Genomic DNA, 17674 nt, shown 5'->3' with positions numbered 1-17674 from the left:
AATTGGTAGTATCGTATGCTTAAAAGTTGAATAATCCCAAATGAACTCCATTATTTTGGAAAAGGTCAAAGATACTTTTATAATGGTTACATCAGTGATTCTCAAACTTTTTTGGCATGCGATATACTGTCAGTCTGACATTATTTAGTTGCCCAGAGCAAAGATTTAGTCGCACATGTGAGTGATTTACTCGAATTGTAAAGGGTTGTTTCAGCAGCAATGCATAAAGTGACCATATGGCTGTCAAAAAGTCCCAATAACTTTGGTAGGTCTGCTCTGATGACTCTTAGATCATGTGGTACCTTTGTCTTACAGCTTCACTTTTTATTTTGAATTCAAATGAACAGTGGTGGCAAGTGACTTCTTTTTTCGAGGGAGCTCGATGTGAAGTTCTTCACAACAGTATGCATCCTATGTGCATCACGTGTCTTGTCAAAATAAGTGCCTTCTGCAGACGCGTCTAAAGGGTTTATGATAAAAGAGACGCTCACGTTTGCCAGATACTCGCATAATCTCATGCGTAATCAGAGTTTCCTGTTAAGGGAGTGTCTTGCGTGTATTTTGTGAACGTGAGCATCTCACAAACAGTTTGACGCATGAGCAGCAGGCACTTATTTTGACAAAACACGTTATGTACATGGTTAACATGACGAACAAACACATATTTTGAAAACACAGGCAACACACGACACTCCGAACACATATTTTGAATTTGCGCCCCTTGGATGAGCAGTCACGAGCCACCACTGCAAATGAATTAAGTTCACACCTCAGGATGTCTATCATAAAGAACAGAAACTGTGTGTCTTTGGCAAATTCATTGATTTAATTATTGCTGTAATACAAGCTTTATCATATCTGAAAAAAGGTAAAAATGTCATTAGCAATGTATGATCTTAATAAACACATTGTTTTCCAAAATAACTAATTTGGGGAGTAAATGCACTGAACAAGAGCAATAAGTAGCTTATCTTAGACATTACACAGATGCATTTGACCACAGGTTTGCAGCTGATCCTTGATCAGCGGTTATAGTGTGATATACTTTTGGTAAATATTGTTAAGCACAGTTGCTATAGAGGGCAGTCTTCTGACTGAGATCCTGCAGTAGTTCTTTGGCTTCAATCTCCAGTCCATCGAGTTCCCCAGCTTTTACCACGATAGTGTTTTGGTTTATTTCAAATGATTTCTCTAGCTCTGGATACAGTAAGAAACATGAATGTAAGAAAGCAATCAATCGTAATAAACAAAAATATGAATAATAACATCATAGTCTGTGAGTGGTATTTAACTTGCCTCGTAGTCTTTGTAGTTTCTTGGTGGCATCTATTAATAGATCTTTTGCCTCCTGTCTGAGTTCCTCTGCCTTTTGACGGGCGTGTAAAACACTCGCACCATTCTGATCTATGAGAAGACTGACCCGTGCATACTTATCCAGCACAAGTGAGTCAAGTTCCTAAAGAATACGCAAGACATAAATACAGGATTATTGTGATGCTAAATCCACTGTTTACATATAAAACATTTATAATGTACTAAATAATATCATGCATTTACGTTTGCATTTCATCCCAAAATGTATATTTTGTCACCATTTGCTCATCCTTATTTCATTCCCAATCCCAAATTACTTTCATAGTAGTTCATACAACATTAAAGTGGGCTATCGATATATTGTCTTACGGTGCATGCACATCATAAACGAATTTAACAATTTGCACGAGTAGTTTACATACAAAGTCAATGCACAGTTGCGGATAGACGCAGACTTGTACGGGCGATGTGAATGATGCAAATTGTGCGAAGCAAATGCTGCAAACATGCAAAAATTTGCATGACACAAAGTTAAATCGCACGAGCGAGGGACGTGATGCTTCACATTTGGTGTGTAAGCAGCTTCAGATTTTAATCGAAAATTGTCTGGATAAATTATGAACAGCTCTTTTGGTAAGAAAGCGGGGAGTAGGTACATACATGAAAACAGCACGTTTTCACTCCCAGCCAAACAGGGATATTTCGTACATGCAATAGTAAATGATCTTTGTTTTGGAAAAATTGGCATAATAGGTCCCCTTTAAAAAGCAGGAGTAGTTACCCGTTCAGTGCTGTCAACATCTTCTTTAATGTATTCAGAATTTTTGTGAACATCCTCCACACTCTTAGACATTTCTAGAGTTTTCTGATGAAGTTCACCCACTTCTCTTTCGAGATCCAAAAATTTCTGTGTGCTGGTGCTCAGTTTGAACTCAGTGGCTTCGGTTATAGATTGTACCTGCAAACCAACAAACAAATCAGGGTTAGACTTCATCATGGTTAAATTATAGAAGTATCTTACTCTTTAAAAATAAAAGTTTTAATATGTCTTCTATCATCTTGATTATGATACCAACAGTAGCACAATAACATAAATGCTCAGATATCAACACCTGTTAAGTATTATCAACTTGAGATGTTATGAGAGGTCATTTACGTAAACAGAAAGGTACATTAGCAAAAATAGCTTGTTTATTTCTAATATCAAAAAGATTTTGAAAGAAATTGTCATAAAAATATTATTTGTCTTATTTATTAAAAAGAAGCCTGCATCACAGAGTGCATCACATTAAGCCCAAACATATACTTTACATGTACAGATACACGCATAAATGCTTAGCCATTAAACTGCATGTGCTATTATTCAGTTTACTTAGTGTAAAAATGTCAAAACCTTAACACAATTTTTTGTGTGTTGACAATAGTAGTTAAACTGACAAGAAAAGGTGACTGTATAAGACGACATTATAAGATGACATTAACACCACTTACAACAAGAGTGAAGGTCATGCTTGTTACGCTTGTTCATGCAGTGATGTGTAAAATGAAGATTAAATAGCTTGAGAAAAATTTGAGTTCAAGTAGTTAAGTTGTGTTGGCTAAATAAGACTTAAATGTGATGTATACACACTTACGTCTTTGATTTTTTGTCTTGTGACATTCATATCATCCTCAACTTCCTTCAGTGTTTCATTGGCTGCTATCTGAGCACGCTCTGTATCTTCTAGAGTTCCCTTTATTTCATCAGTGTTCAGTTTCAGAGCTGTGGCTCTCCCACTGTAAAATATACAAACAACAACAAGTGTTTGTTGATGAGTTCGCATTAACATATAATCGATAGGGAATGAGAGAAAGCATATGGTGGCTGTCCAAAAAGAGGGCTTCAAGCTCGAAATTTAGCACAAACCCAGAGTACTCCCCCCTCTTTAACTGTTATCAATTTTCATGGGACTAAGGTGAGGGACTGCTGTTTATAGCAGGGTTTATACAGAAATCCTTAAGTTAAATTTACTACTTTTTACTACCTTTTTTACTACCTTCAGAATATTTTTTAAAACCATCACGACACTGAATTGCAAGTGTTAATCAGCGACCTTTCTATTATTTACACAGATTTTGACATATATAACATACAAAAAAGAATTAAAGTGAAAAAAATTCTTCTGACTGAAATATTTTTCAGGCCAAGTCATATTCCTTTACCTAACACTTTATGTAGGCGAGACCAATAGCATTTTTAGGGGAGATTTTTTTTACATTAATTCTATATTAAAGTCTCCTGTAGCTGTAGTTTGCAGGGCATTTCAGATTAAGGGCGAAACAGCTAAATAACTCACTATACTGTATTAAAAGAAAACATGAATATCACCACCTTTAATGAATCTTTTATTAATTATTTATTAATTGTAAATGTATTTATTTTAGCATTTACTAATCATTTTTTAATCAAAGTTGAAACTGTTAACATTAGTGAATGCACCATGAACCACCGTCAATTACTGTAATGACATAAACAAGAATTAATTAATGATTATATACTCTATGTTTTTCATTGTTTGTTCATGTTTATATAATGCATTTACTAATGTGAACAAATACAACTTTTTCATATCATATTATTCAGTACACATAAACAAATAATCCAGGGTCTGTTCTGTTCACACAACAGCTTACAGTCACAGCTCTAATACAGAAACGTTATGTATGAACGAGTAACTCGAGTCAAACTCGTGTAGAAATCGCACAGGATGTCTGTAACCATAGTGACAGTTGTTAATTGAATGACTGTACATTTATCAACAAATTATTATGTGACAATAGAGGCAGCGCTGATGTGCTAGTTTATGCGCAATGTTTCTGCTGTTTACTTTCTCCTAAGACCTAAATGGTTGTGTTTATATGAGGATATTTGCAAAGACGGGATTTTTGAGGCATATTTGTTATTTAAGGCCAATAAAGCGGCAAAAATACGTACAACACAAGCTCAATGAGAAACGAATGTGCGCCTAGCCTGCTCCTCTGACACAGAAACAGCGGACGCACTGTTGTTTGTGTTTGAATGGCTTAAAATCACTTGTTTTTAAACGGTTGTGCTTAAATATATGTACAAATGTTACGTTTTTGTGACCACACGTAAAAGCAACTGCAAGAACCGACAGGTGGATGACATCAAAGTCCCGCGAGAGCGTTTCGGAAGCAGTCTCCTCTTATTATTCTCGTCAATCGCTCTCAAGGGATTTGGATGTCATCTGCCTTTTGGTTGTTGTGGCGCCACATGAAGTTTACCCATGAGTTAAACAAACCCGTTGTACCAGCCACTGGCTATATCAGCATAGCATTAAAAAGCGTGCCGCGGATGACCAGTAACGTGAGAAATCATTTACCCCCAAAATACAGGACCTCTTACGTTAGTCATACTGTGCAAAGACACGCAATTACCTGTTTGGTTTTCTTAGCCCACGCAAATGAAAGGCTTGCCAATGTTCATCATTTCGCTAAGCCAAGTCAATCGTCTTTTACACCTTTATCGATCTTCAAAACATCGGAGCCTTCCTGCATTATAAGTTTGACCATGCTAGCTGAAATAAAGTTTTACCTCAGCTTAATGTGATACAGTCAAAAAACCTGGAGTGGATCCGGTCCGTAGTGATTACAGAACGCTTACAGCGGAGAGAGGAACGTGATTTGGCTCCACTCCAGGCTTTGATCACATCCCAGAGACGAAATACCTTTGATTATTTGCCCAGATATGCAGGTGATTTGAACTAATTTTCAGGCATCATAACATTACAAAAGGCAATCGAAAATTTACTACCTCGTCAGATGACGCTTACTACTTTTTACTACTTTTTACTGGCCTTAATTTGGCATAATTTAATTTACTACCTTTTACTACCTTTTACAACCCCGCGGAAACCCTGTATAGGCACCTCTTCGTGCCGATTGTTTGGATCACATGGCCATGCTCCTCCCGAACTTAGTTAAATAAACTTCATTAAATGTCTTTGTATATGTGTTTATTCACATCAGCATTTAGATGTTTTTTAACAATGAAAGTCACATTAAGAGTGGATTTTTAAGTTTTATCTCAATACATTTATATGTAGAACTATATCATTTCTACAAATGACTTTATGTGTAGATTTTATTTTGGCCCAATTAATTTTTTTTTTATCATAACAATATTGTATTATTTTAAACTAAAACAAATGTTTGGGGGCCAGTACTCACCACTAACTAATTATTAAAGCAATAGTTCACCTAAGAATGAAAATTAGTCCATATTTTATTCACCCTTAAGCCATTAGGTGTAAATGACTTTCTTTTTCCAAGAAAGTTTGTATCTCTGTCTGTATATATGTTTGTTCACCTGGCGGCCTGTGCTTGTTTCAGTAGATTTTCTGCAGTCCGTGCCTGCTCTGAGGTCTCGGTCAGGATATCATCCACACTGGTCAGTCTGGCCACATGATGCTGAATCTCTGTGGTCAAATTTCTCAGTGCTCCGGATGACACTGGCAAACTCAGTTTCAGCACCTCATTAGCTACTTCCTCTATACGCTTCGTATCTGTTTCATCTACACACATGCACACATACACACACAAAAATCAGTATTTCCATTTACATTGTATTTGTGACTTACGACATTATAATTTTACCAGCCTGAGCCCACGAGAATTTGGCTAATTCGTATGAATTCATAAGAAGTTAATCGTAGGATTCTCGTGAAAAAAACAACGAAACAAAACTCCTTACCCCGCCCCTAACCCCAATGTCACAGGGGTCAAGGTAAATCATAAAAAAACTAACGAATGTGGTCGTATGAATTAATACGAATTAGCCAACTCGTAAAATATGTACAAATTCTCGTGAGATAGCGTTGGATTTTACATGTAATGTTTATAATCTACATTATATAAACTATGTATGTTTGCATATTTATTACAGTACATTTGACAAACCATACTTGTTAGGAAGTCTCGTATTTGCTGAATGAGATCTCTGAGCTCGTCATTGGTCTGTTCCACTCGTGCTTTACTCTGATTGGCTCTCAGTATCACATCCTGAGCGCTGAGCTTGGCCTCATCTGCACGATCCCTAGCATCTGCCACCTGTAAAATATGCATTTATTTGCTTACACGATGAAAGCTTACTTATATTAGTCTTTTAACTGTTTAATACAACTATTATAAGGAATTTAACAGTGCATGCACGGCATGGATATTCCTTAAATATTCTTTCTTTAACTGTGTGTTAAAGCAACACTATGTAGTTGTTCAACCTTTACATAATGTCTCTAAAATTAATTGATAGAACAACTCTTAACTGGACAAATTCTACTGCTGCTGCAACCTGAGCAGCCTCCTAGCTGCTACAAGCACACTCTGAAAGTCGAGGTGGAGGGTAGAGCACACAGCCCGCCCCTCCCCCTGCCTGCAAAAGATACCAGGCACTGTTGCACTTTTCAACCACATGGGGGAGCCGTAAGTCAATTGTACATGGAAACTACATAGTGATGCTTTAAAGGTAATAATTTCTGCCCAATATTATCTGTCTAAAAATTTTAATCCTAAATTTACATTTATGCATTTGGCAGATTCTGTTATCCAAAGTGACTTTGATTCGTTCACTGGTATCGAACATGTGACTTTTTTGCAGCTAACAAAGTTCCACAAGAACACAAATGTCTTTAGAAATAAAGTTTTAATAACCCTGTTTGTCATTGACAGTGATGAGATCATAATATTTGCATACTGATTTCTGACTGATCTTCATTTATACATTCATTTTCAGTTATACTAAAGGCATACTAAATACTGAATTGTGATTGGTCATTCTTACTACAGTGGCACAAAGGTTTATTCTCCTAGCAGGTGCCTAAAATCTATTTGCAAACCAAAAACTTACCTAAAGGTTTTTTATTTATTTATTATTACTAATTAAACAAGAAAGGAAAGCAACATTTGTTATTAAAAAACAGGTAAAAGTACAGAGTACTTACCATTTTGTTTAGCTTGTCGACTTCTCTTAAAGCGTGTAGGATCTCTTGGTCAGTGTTTTTGGCTCTGTTCAAGGCAGCAGTAGATTGGGTCACTAATGTCTCACAACCTTCTCCTCCACACAGGGACTCCCCATCCTCGTTCACACAGCCCAGACCACCACAGACACTGCAACCGTCAGGACCTGGTGCACCTCCGCACACCTAAACACACATAAACAAAATGAACTTGAACACTATATAAAAACAACTTCATCGACTGAAATAAAGATATAAACAATTGAGCTAGAAAACCTGAAACTAAATTAAAGGGTCAATTTCCCGGACAGGGTTTAGATTAATCAATGACTAAGACTAGTTATAACGGGACATTTAAGGAGGTTTTTTTCTACAAACATACCTCACAAAAAATATTACAGTTGGGCATCTTTAGAGAAAACAACCACACTAAAATATTATAAGTCAAGTTGTTTTCACTTTAAGGCACACAAGGCAAGTCTGAGTATTATTTCTCTACTAGCTCCCCCTAGTGTCTGGGAGTAAATGCGTTCTATATCTAAGACTATACGAGACTGAAGGACACCGGGTCGGATACAGCGAACTTGCAAGTGGGGTATTCTTCCTACAGACGGTATGGGCGGGCGAGAGAGTCTTCATTCGTCATGTAATGAGTCATTTAACCATATACCGACTTACGAAGATGATTTATTAACATAAAAATGCTGCCTTGTGTCCCTTTAAAGGCGCTCTAAGCGAATTCACATATTTTACGTATTAAAAACTGAACTAAACTTCTAGCTTTAACACTCACTAACAAATTAAAAATCAAATATTTAATAGTATTAGTATATACTTTAAATTTTTTCAAGAATATACAATCAGCACATGATCAGCACATTCAAGATCTTCTTAAAACAGTGTAAAATATTGTTTGAATTTTGACTAAATATTAGACGTAGCACAACCTTCAAAGCAGTAACCTAAACCAACCTCCCCAGAGATTTATGTTAGCCTTATATTATATTTCATGCTACACTTGAAATGTATGATTATGCACCTTGCAAAAGTTACAGACCCAGTCTATCAAACACATCAACTTTTAAAAATGTATTCAAATCTGTTGATTCACCTGCTGGCTTAGCTCTGAAAGATCTTTGGAGTCCAGCTCAGACGTCATTTTCTCCAACTTCTGTACATGCAGCAGATGTTTTAGTTGAAATTCTTTTTCCGTTGCGTCTAGTTTGGCCTTTGCCGCACCCCGTAGCTGTGCAGACGTTTTCACTGGACTGTCTGGGTCAGTTGTGGCTTGATTGACTTGATCATTTGCCTCTGAAGACTTCCTATAATATTCTAAGATGCTGTCCATCGCACCTACAGGAGATCAGGAAAGTCCTATGGTCATAATTGCAACATCTCCGGGCAACAATTTTAGTCATCCAAGACCAAACTTGCATAAGTGTCATATTTTTGAAAGGCAAAGACATATTTGTACAATCGATTGCTCTGGCTATTGCACATGCACACAGTTTGGCAAAGTGCTTTATAACACTGCGTACAAAGCCCCTCCTTCTGAGAATCATTAGTCTTTACTGATTGGCTCTTTTTACTGGAAGGCAGGACTTCTGTCGTTAGTGGGGCTGTATGGGTCAGGGTGTAGCACTTCTCTATTTATATTAACAGAACTACAGCATCTGGTTTAAATCTATAGTCTTTGATAATAATCCTGTGTTTCAGATATACCATAATATACAGTTGTAAACATGTATTTGTATGCGTATGTGTGTGCTCACCTTTGGGGTCTGAATGTTTAATGTTCAGGACCTGTTGCTGTTTGTCTTTGGCGATCTCCTCTACATTTTGGGCCTCCTCTGTAAGACTGTTTAGATTATTTATGGCCTTTTGATGATCAGCGGATATCTTTTTCAGATCTGAATTAGATCGGTCTATAGACCGATGCAAAAGTGGCATTGTCTCGCTAACATAAGGAGAAAAAAACATTCGTAATGTATTTGTTGGGTAAGTACATTGTAAGTAAACATACTGTAAAATGAAGTACAACCTAAATAAATGATCAATTCAATTGGTATGTGTGGATGTTCAATACACACTTAGCTTGCTGATGCAAACTCTGCGTGTGTTTCAGAGTTTGATGAATCTTATCATCCTCCAGTATCTCTCTGAGCTGTTTGACACCATCATCCAGACTTGTTATGGTATCGTGATAAGGGGACGCCGCGCCTGTGTCTTTCATCTCCTCTACTGTCTCCAGCAGCCTCTGTGTTTGATTGGCCAGCTCTCCCACATTTCTATCCCAATCACGGAAACACTCATGACACGGCTCACACTTGGGAAAGGTCCCCACGTAGCCACGCCCACAGGAGTCGCACCTTCGCCCGGCCTTACCCTCCGTGCACACGCACTCACCAGACACCTTATTACACTGTTGGGTGGCAATGCCTCTTGGGTCACAGTCACATGCTGAAACAGAAACACAAATCCAAATAAACAAAGAAATGAAAATGTAAAAATTCTTTAAAGGATTCAAAGTCATGAGCCTGGATGTACACAAAAAAACTATTTATCTGTATTTTAAAAATGCATAAAATATATTAAATGAAGGAACTGGGAAAATATGTGTATGGGTGAATATATTGAATTTCAAGATCATATTTTACCCCTTTTATTTTTACAATACCTATTAGTGCCTTTATGCTTATTTACTAATTGTTAATGATTTATTATTTTCAAATAAAATAATTACACATTTTAAAACCATTTTAAAAATAATGTAAAATGAAATTTACATATCTTATTACAGAAATATATATGCAATAGTAAAATAATAGTATATAGGTGAAGGGGGGTATGCTTAATTGTCAGGAAAATAATGACAATGCAAATATCTCAAGGTATAATTTTCTCATTTGCAATTTTCAAACTATAGTTATTTTATTTATATATGTTTTTATATAAGTTTTGTGATGAAATATGGCATTCCATGTGTGTATGTCTGTGTGCGTGCATTTTGTGTTATCACATCTTTGGCTCTTAGTCTTATTTTTGGCTTTGTAGCATTTCCATATATGCTTTTGGAATGTTGTGGCAATTAGGAAATCATTTTGGCATTGTTGATTTGTCTGTATCTCTATGAGAAAAGTAGTTAACGTCATACTTGTACATTTATGCATTTGGCAGACACTTTTATTTGAAGCCACTAACAGTGCATTCAAGCAGTACTGGACTTTTTTATCAATATGTGTGTTCCCTGGGATTGAACCCATGACCTTTTGCCCTGCTCACGCAATGCTCTACCACCGGAGCTACAGCAACGGTATACTGCAGTGCTATGTCACTCTGAGTGTGCTGTTTTATGTTAAACTAAAACAGATGGTCGCACAAGGCCATAACAAACATCTAAGCGTGTTGTACATTATCAGTTTATGACCTCTCCTGAAAGCAGTTTACTGGACTGAATCAAGCCTCATGCAAGATGTTTTGCATTAGTGCTTAGTTAGGTCTGCCAGAAAGATAAGACAGGAAATGAGAAATAGATATTTTCTGCTTAGTTATATTCAACTTGAACACTCACGCACGCTTATGCTTAAGTTGCTACGGACTCTTTTTAAAGTAAACTCTGCGTCTCAATGACTCTGTTTTGTAGAATATCAAAACAAGCAAATTTCTCACGAAGACATCAATAAACATTTATACACATTGTAACCAGAGCAGCCATTAAAAAAGTTTATTTACTGTGAGCAAGCATTTGTTTGTAGCAGCCCAGTTTCACAAGGGAAACACAGCAAGCCACAGAAATCTGACTTAAAGAGCCCCTATTTTACGTTTCATGAATTTCCATTTCTTTTGGTGTCTTAGGGGAAAATCACACTAATCGCGTTTTAATCGCGTGTATTTTTATGTTACTAGGCAACCACTGTATCAACTATGGTGCGAGCTTTAAAAATGTTAGTTTGCTACAAATGTACAAGCAGAGCTCTAACCTTGTTTGAGGGTGAGACTTTTCCAAACACGCAGGAGACAGTAAGTGCAGTCTCCGGTTATTCCAAGTAACTGCAAACTCTCGATCCGCGGAAAGATACATTCACATTATAAGTGACTTTGTCGCTGTGTGTCGCTTGTCTCTTTCAAAAGAGGCATTTCTATATCTAGTTGTCATAAACAAATGAGTAACGTTCAGTCCAGTAAATGACAAGAGATGGATGCATGAACTCTCCTGCTTCGATCTCATTGGTAGTCGCTCCCGAATGTCGCTCATGATTTGCATAAAGTTAAAAATTTCTCAACTTTGTCGCACAACTGGACACACCCATCCATGAAACACAGAATCGCGATGCAACAAATCAGTATCGATTTTAGCCAGGCCTTTTTTTAATGGGACACGCGATATATCGTTCCTGCCCTAGTTCTATGTTTTAATATCCTTACTGTACCAATCTGTTAAGTTCTGCTCAAGCCACACTTGCAAACTTGATCAATCAGCTTGGTCATCTGCATTTTATGGATCAGATTCGGGCTGTTGGGAGCGAAACCTCTGAATATGGTAAGGAGCGCCACATTTCCGTCACGATCTTGAAGTGTTCGCCCAATCCCACGAGAATTAATACATATTTTATGAGTTGGCTCATTCGTATGAATTCATCGTACAAAAACTTACGAATGTGGTCGTATGAATTAATTAGAATTAGCCAACTTGTAAATGCACTGGATAGCTGGCAATCAGATTACACAGCGCTTTTAATGAGCTTTGTACAAATCGACGAGTTTCAGAATGGCGGGCATGTGGAAAATAATGTGCTTTTTGAAGCATGGACCATGCAAACATTGCATTACACAAAAAATTTAGCAATGTAATGTCACAGTTTGTCACTTTAGAATAACCTTCAATAATAAAAAAGGCATTTCCCTCCAGATAATGTAGTTACAACAACTACAAGCTAACCACCCAAATCCATACTCATTGTTTACAGTAATACCTAGAAGGTCATACGAGCAAATAACTAAAACAAGCGAGCATGAAGGTCAAGGATGCCTTTCGTAAATATTGGTAAAGAGGTCCAAGAATAAGCAATGCTTTACAAAAGCTTCCCTAACAATGAGCTGACATTTCCTTGTGTAAGTTTACTTTGTACTTACATGTGGCATGTTAGACTCACCGTAGCATTTGACCTCAGGATCGCCCCAGAATAAGTCTCTACACTCATCGCAAGTCCTGCCTCCAAAACCGGCCTTGCAAGCACACTGACCAGACAGCTTAAAAAAACCAAACATAAAAGGAAAATAGTGTTAAGTTTGAATTGACTTATAACTGATTTTGTCAATTAGTGAATTGGTCAGATTACCTTTTACACCTTGCATTAATGTGTTTTAAAAACTCTTCTGTGACCACACATGATTTAATTTTCAGGGAAGACTCTCATTGATTAAGTTATTACATACATTATTAATTTTCATGTTGATAAGGCACCATAAATTGGCACACTTTTACACTCAAAAGTCCTTCATGTGATCTGTCTCACTGCATGTCGTTGTGAGACAAACCAAACTTGTTTTTGCCATGTGTGCATTATTATTTTTATTTTTTAAACTGGACTGTTGTTTTCTTTAACAAGTATAAATAATAATAATAACTCCTTGAAAAACAATAAACTCCTCGCATCTCGGTGCTATGGCCTTAAAAAGCAAAGCTTAAAAACCTTATTTTAACTCAACGCAAGATTAAAAGAGATTTCGTATCAGGATGTATTAACTATTACACCACAAATTCTTTTCCGACTCCCTCATAATGTGGTCTGACATGTTTTGGACCCTGTTTACATGCTATAAAATGTTATAAACAGATGTCAATAGATTCTTATGTGAATGTGTTCATACCAGGTCACAGGATGAACCGTAGGAGTGTTCAGGGTGGCAGTTGCAGGGTTGGCATCCGTTTCCACTGTTGATGTTCCATGTGTTGGGCACACAGCGGTCACACTGCTGACCCTCTACCCCAGGCAGGCAATGGCACTGCCCGCTAGCCCTGTTACAATCGCACAGACTGTCGGCACAGCTGTGTCTAGAAGTGCCCACGTGATGGCACATACACTCTGATTGTAAGATTACACAGAAAAAAGATCAAATCATAAGAAATGTATAAATGTCCACACACTGAAATTAGAGCTCCAAACAAATGTAAAGACTGATGGTGAACAGATCAAAAAACTATATATACAGTACAATCCACATATAAAAGTAGGATATGCAAATACACTTTTTCATGTGGTTCTTTACTATGTGCTTTAAAGATATATATATATATATATATTTTTAATTATGTATAAACATTAACCATTATATACATTATAAACATTATATTATATACACCTGACGGCATGTAGCACACTCACTGTTGCAATTCTGTGTAAGGGCGTCTCCATAGTAACCACGACTACAATACTGGCAAGCATCCCCATCGGTATGAAACAGGCATTTGAGACAGACACCAGTGCGGGCATCGCAAGAATTAGGGTCCTGCATGTTAATATTTTTGTTACACTGACAAGGACTGCACCGCCCGCCTGGCACCTGAGGGTTACCATGATAACCAGAAGCGCATTCATCACACCTAGATCCTAGGGAGGAAAACAGATGTGGGATTTGTTTTATGTCAATAAAAAAAAATTGCCCACTTTAGATTTTAGATTTACTGTACCTTTGTAGCCTGAGTTACAGACGCAGACCAAATGATCAGAGTTTGGATTTTGGTAACAGCTGTCAGCAAACTGCCTGCCACTCCCCGGTCCGTCAGGGCACATACAGGGACGACATGGCTCAGAAGAGCCCAGCAAAGCATTGCCATGGTAACCAATCGCACAGCTGAGGAGAGAGTTTTAGCACATAAAGGGTTAAAGGGTTATCCAACATATGGAATCGCAACTTTAAATTTTCAGTCTGTCTTAGTATACAATCAAACTACAGAAGAGTCAAGTTTTAAATAGAAAAAATATTAAAACTCTTTGGTAATTTTTGAGTGCGATGCTAATGGTCTAATTAGATTCAATGGATTGTGCTAAGCTATGCTAAAAGTGGTACCACCAGACCCGAAGATCAGCTGAATGTATTCCAAAATGGTAAAAATCAAATGTTTAATTCTAAAGGAGCTGAAAAATGTGGAGTGTCCCTTAAATCATATATATCAAACATTTAAAACCTGTGTTATCCTTTCTCACCTCTCACACTGGTGGCCTGTGGTGTAGCCTCTGCAGTTCAGGCACACGCCCGTACGTGGGTGACAATGCTCGCTGTGCCCATTACAGAAGCAGGGTTTGCACTGAGGAAAACCCCAGTGGTTGGGTTTACAGTTGGCACATTGGCGTCCATATGCCCCTTGCACACACAAACACTGCCCCGTGGTGACATCACAGAAAGGGTTCTGAGAGCCTACCGGGTCACAGTCACATGCTGGGGAGGAAAAACGTTTGTTAAATACGACTATTATTTTGTAAGGAATATATATGTCACAATTATATATTTCTCCACATAACTAGACATTATCTAAAGACAAATGCATGAACGTCGTGTGTGTGTATACGTGAATCTCACTAACATCTGCATCCTGAGGGTCCGAACAGATAGGTTGCAGGAGCACAGCTGTCACAATTCCTGCCTGAAACATTGGGTCGACACTCGCACTGGCCACCGCTAGAGTCGCAAACAGAGCTCAGAGAGCCCCGCGGGTCACATTTACATTCTGCCAGTGAAAATTATTGAGAGACAATGGATATAAAAGAGGAAAAAAAAAGTGCTTCAATGTGTTTACAGATTTGTCTACAGACTTGCAGTTTTTAACAAAGCTCACTGAGCCCAGAGGTGTCACATTAACCCCTTTCATACAGAGAGTTGATCCCAGAATATTGCCACAGAATTGCTAGACTGCTTTCTGTGTGATTGATCCTGGAATGGGTTTCTAGCAACAATGCCAGGATCAAACCCAGAACGCATCCTGTGTGAACAAAGGCAGGAAAAAATGCAGTAAGGAGTGTGTCTTAAAGAGGATGCACGCATGTGTGGTGGTCGCAACTATGTAGTTACTGTGCGACTCTACATAATTATGATTCTTGTTAAATGTCTGCAAACTGAGGACCAGGTAGCTCTGCACTATCCTTGCTGAAAAGCACACACAGATTCCAGAAAACCACTGCCAGTCTAAATAAACCAAAATCATACAATTCTGGGACAAATCCTGGGACACATTATCATTTCCGTAATCTCTGTGGGAAAGGACCTATTAAGACCAGTGACAAAAATATGCAGGACCACACAGGTCACACCTACATTCTGCCAATGAAATTATAAATGACTGACACACAAGAGGATATAGGAGAAGATATGAAACATAAAGCAGAGAAAAGAATCAGATGTGATTATCTAGTTTAGTGATTCATCTTAAACTAAATGGCCTGGTTTTACAGACAAGGCTTAGCTTAAGCCAGGACTTTGCCTTAGTTAAAGGTGCTGTGTGTAAACTTTAGCGGCATCTAGTGGTGAGGTTGCGAATTTCAACCAACAGCTCAGTCCACTGCTCACCCCTCGCTTTTGAAACGCATAGAAAAGCTACGGTAGCCGCCACCGGAAAAACATGTCATCATTGGAGACAACTTAGTAAAAAAGTTTGTCCATTAAGGGCTTCTGTAGAAACATGGCGGCACAAAATGGTGACTTCCATATAAGGGGACCCTCTGTGTATGTATGTAGATAAAAACGTCTCATTGTAAGGTAATAAAAACATAACGGTTCATAATAAAAGGTCTTTATACACCCCTGATAATATAGTTTTGTATATTACTTTGCATTTCTGTCAAGAGATCCTTCTAAAAATTACACACTGCACCTTTAAGTAAATATATTTAAGTCACTTTTATAAAAATGCCTTAGAAAAAGACATTACTGGTGTACAAATTGAGACAAAACAATAATACGGATATAGATATTTTCAACTTGCATTTTAGTCTGAGGCTGAAGCCTTGCCTGTTAAACCAAGCAAATAAGTATGAATACATTTGGATTAACTAATCATCGGATTAAGTTACCAAGAGCTCCGTTGTGCATTAGTGCAGATATGCTGAAAATGTAGTCTCTGCAAATGTCCGTCATTGGGGTTTTAATAACACTCATGCTGCGTTCCATACAGCGGTACTTCTGAAACATCTCCCAGTCCTCCTGCTGCTTCAACTCCTCAGAAAACACCTCCAGATCTTGCACAACTGGCAGCAGCACTATCTATAGAGGTCATAGATCACATCATTTGTGTGAATATACCATGTTTGAGTCATCAATCATCATTTTTGTAATTGCGGGAGTGAGCTGGTCCTCATAAGGAAGCCATCGCTTTATTACTTTGTAGAGACATAAACAAACAGCTTCAGACACAAAGTTAGGTCTACACACCTTGTGCAAGCGTGTGTTTACATAGCTATACTTTGGGAACAAAATCTGAGTTCAATCTAATAAAAAATTATTAAAGATATCAGGAACATTCTCAACTGGAAAACAATTTATAAATAAAACGAAAACTGAAGAATTTTGCATTATGTATTAAGAGTAATTAAATAGTTTCACGTTTTGTTTTACCAATAATAGAAGTCTGTCATGTGTTGTAAACATGTGTGGGGACTTACTTACAGGTATTTAAACTTGTAAAGGAAAACCAATAATGACCTTTTATTTCGCAAAAGGTTTTCTTTAGAGGTAGTGTTTATTTGAGAGTTCAGATGCAAAAGCATTCCAAGGCAGGAAGGCATCAAGGCATGTCCGAATCCAATGTTTGATTTACTTCCTGACTCCTCCTGAGATAACTTTATCGTCTTGTCCCACAAATCTATCTGTGGGCGTGCGCAGGGAATATGATTGGTTGAGCCTGGATGAGTTTGAAAAATTAAATGGTGGCCAAGAAATTGCTACAGAACAAATTTAGTGTAAATAAGGTTATTTTTTCACTTTAAACCCTTTGATTGCATTTCTAGTGAGAAATTAGTATTGTAGTTTTCAAATATGTGATTAGTTATCACAAATGTGCTCTCTGTTTATATTTCAAACTGAATTACATAAGAAGGCTGTACGAATGCATTTCTCTGAGCTGCCTTCATGCTGCCGAAGTCGTTGTCTAATGAAGCAGCGAGGCAACAAGTCAGCTGCTTAAGCTTTTGGACACAGTTCCTCTTGTTCCTCTTCACCTGTTCCCCATTTGTTCAGAATATTATCCTCACCTGTTTCTTGTTTAATTATCATTAGTCTTGTATATATAACCTTGCCTTTGTTCAGTCATTGTTTGGTCTTGTTAATGTTGTTTATTCCTTGCCAGTCTGCCT

At 37.6% G+C, this 17674-nt stretch overlaps 1 protein-coding gene across 1 annotated transcript in view; it reads right to left on the bottom strand.

The window, feature by feature from the left end:
• Positions 1-799: 799 nt before the first annotated feature.
• Positions 800-17674, bottom strand: part of lamb1b (laminin, beta 1b) — a 30790-nt gene continuing 13915 nt past the window's right edge. Inside the window, exons 17-33 of the mRNA XM_065274763.2 lie at positions 16397-16586; positions 14914-15057; positions 14537-14768; positions 14020-14183; positions 13715-13939; positions 13200-13414; positions 12482-12578; positions 9419-9788; positions 9101-9285; positions 8440-8681; positions 7314-7514; positions 6279-6423; positions 5684-5888; positions 2949-3090; positions 2096-2272; positions 1297-1456; positions 800-1197 (exon numbers count right to left, since the gene is read on the bottom strand). Coding sequence (XP_065130835.1) covers positions 1061-1197; positions 1297-1456; positions 2096-2272; positions 2949-3090; positions 5684-5888; positions 6279-6423; positions 7314-7514; positions 8440-8681; positions 9101-9285; positions 9419-9788; positions 12482-12578; positions 13200-13414; positions 13715-13939; positions 14020-14183; positions 14537-14768; positions 14914-15057; positions 16397-16586 — 3231 coding nt within the window. The 3' untranslated portion in view covers positions 800-1060. The remainder of the gene's footprint in view (positions 1198-1296; positions 1457-2095; positions 2273-2948; positions 3091-5683; positions 5889-6278; positions 6424-7313; positions 7515-8439; positions 8682-9100; positions 9286-9418; positions 9789-12481; positions 12579-13199; positions 13415-13714; positions 13940-14019; positions 14184-14536; positions 14769-14913; positions 15058-16396; positions 16587-17674) is intronic.

Source organism: Paramisgurnus dabryanus, chromosome 1 (assembly GCF_030506205.2).
Source record: "Paramisgurnus dabryanus chromosome 1, PD_genome_1.1, whole genome shotgun sequence".
Lineage (NCBI taxonomy): Eukaryota > Metazoa > Chordata > Actinopteri > Cypriniformes > Cobitidae > Paramisgurnus > Paramisgurnus dabryanus.
The sequence above is the reverse complement of the archived record's forward strand: the minus strand, read 5'-3'. Positions and strand labels throughout refer to the sequence as shown.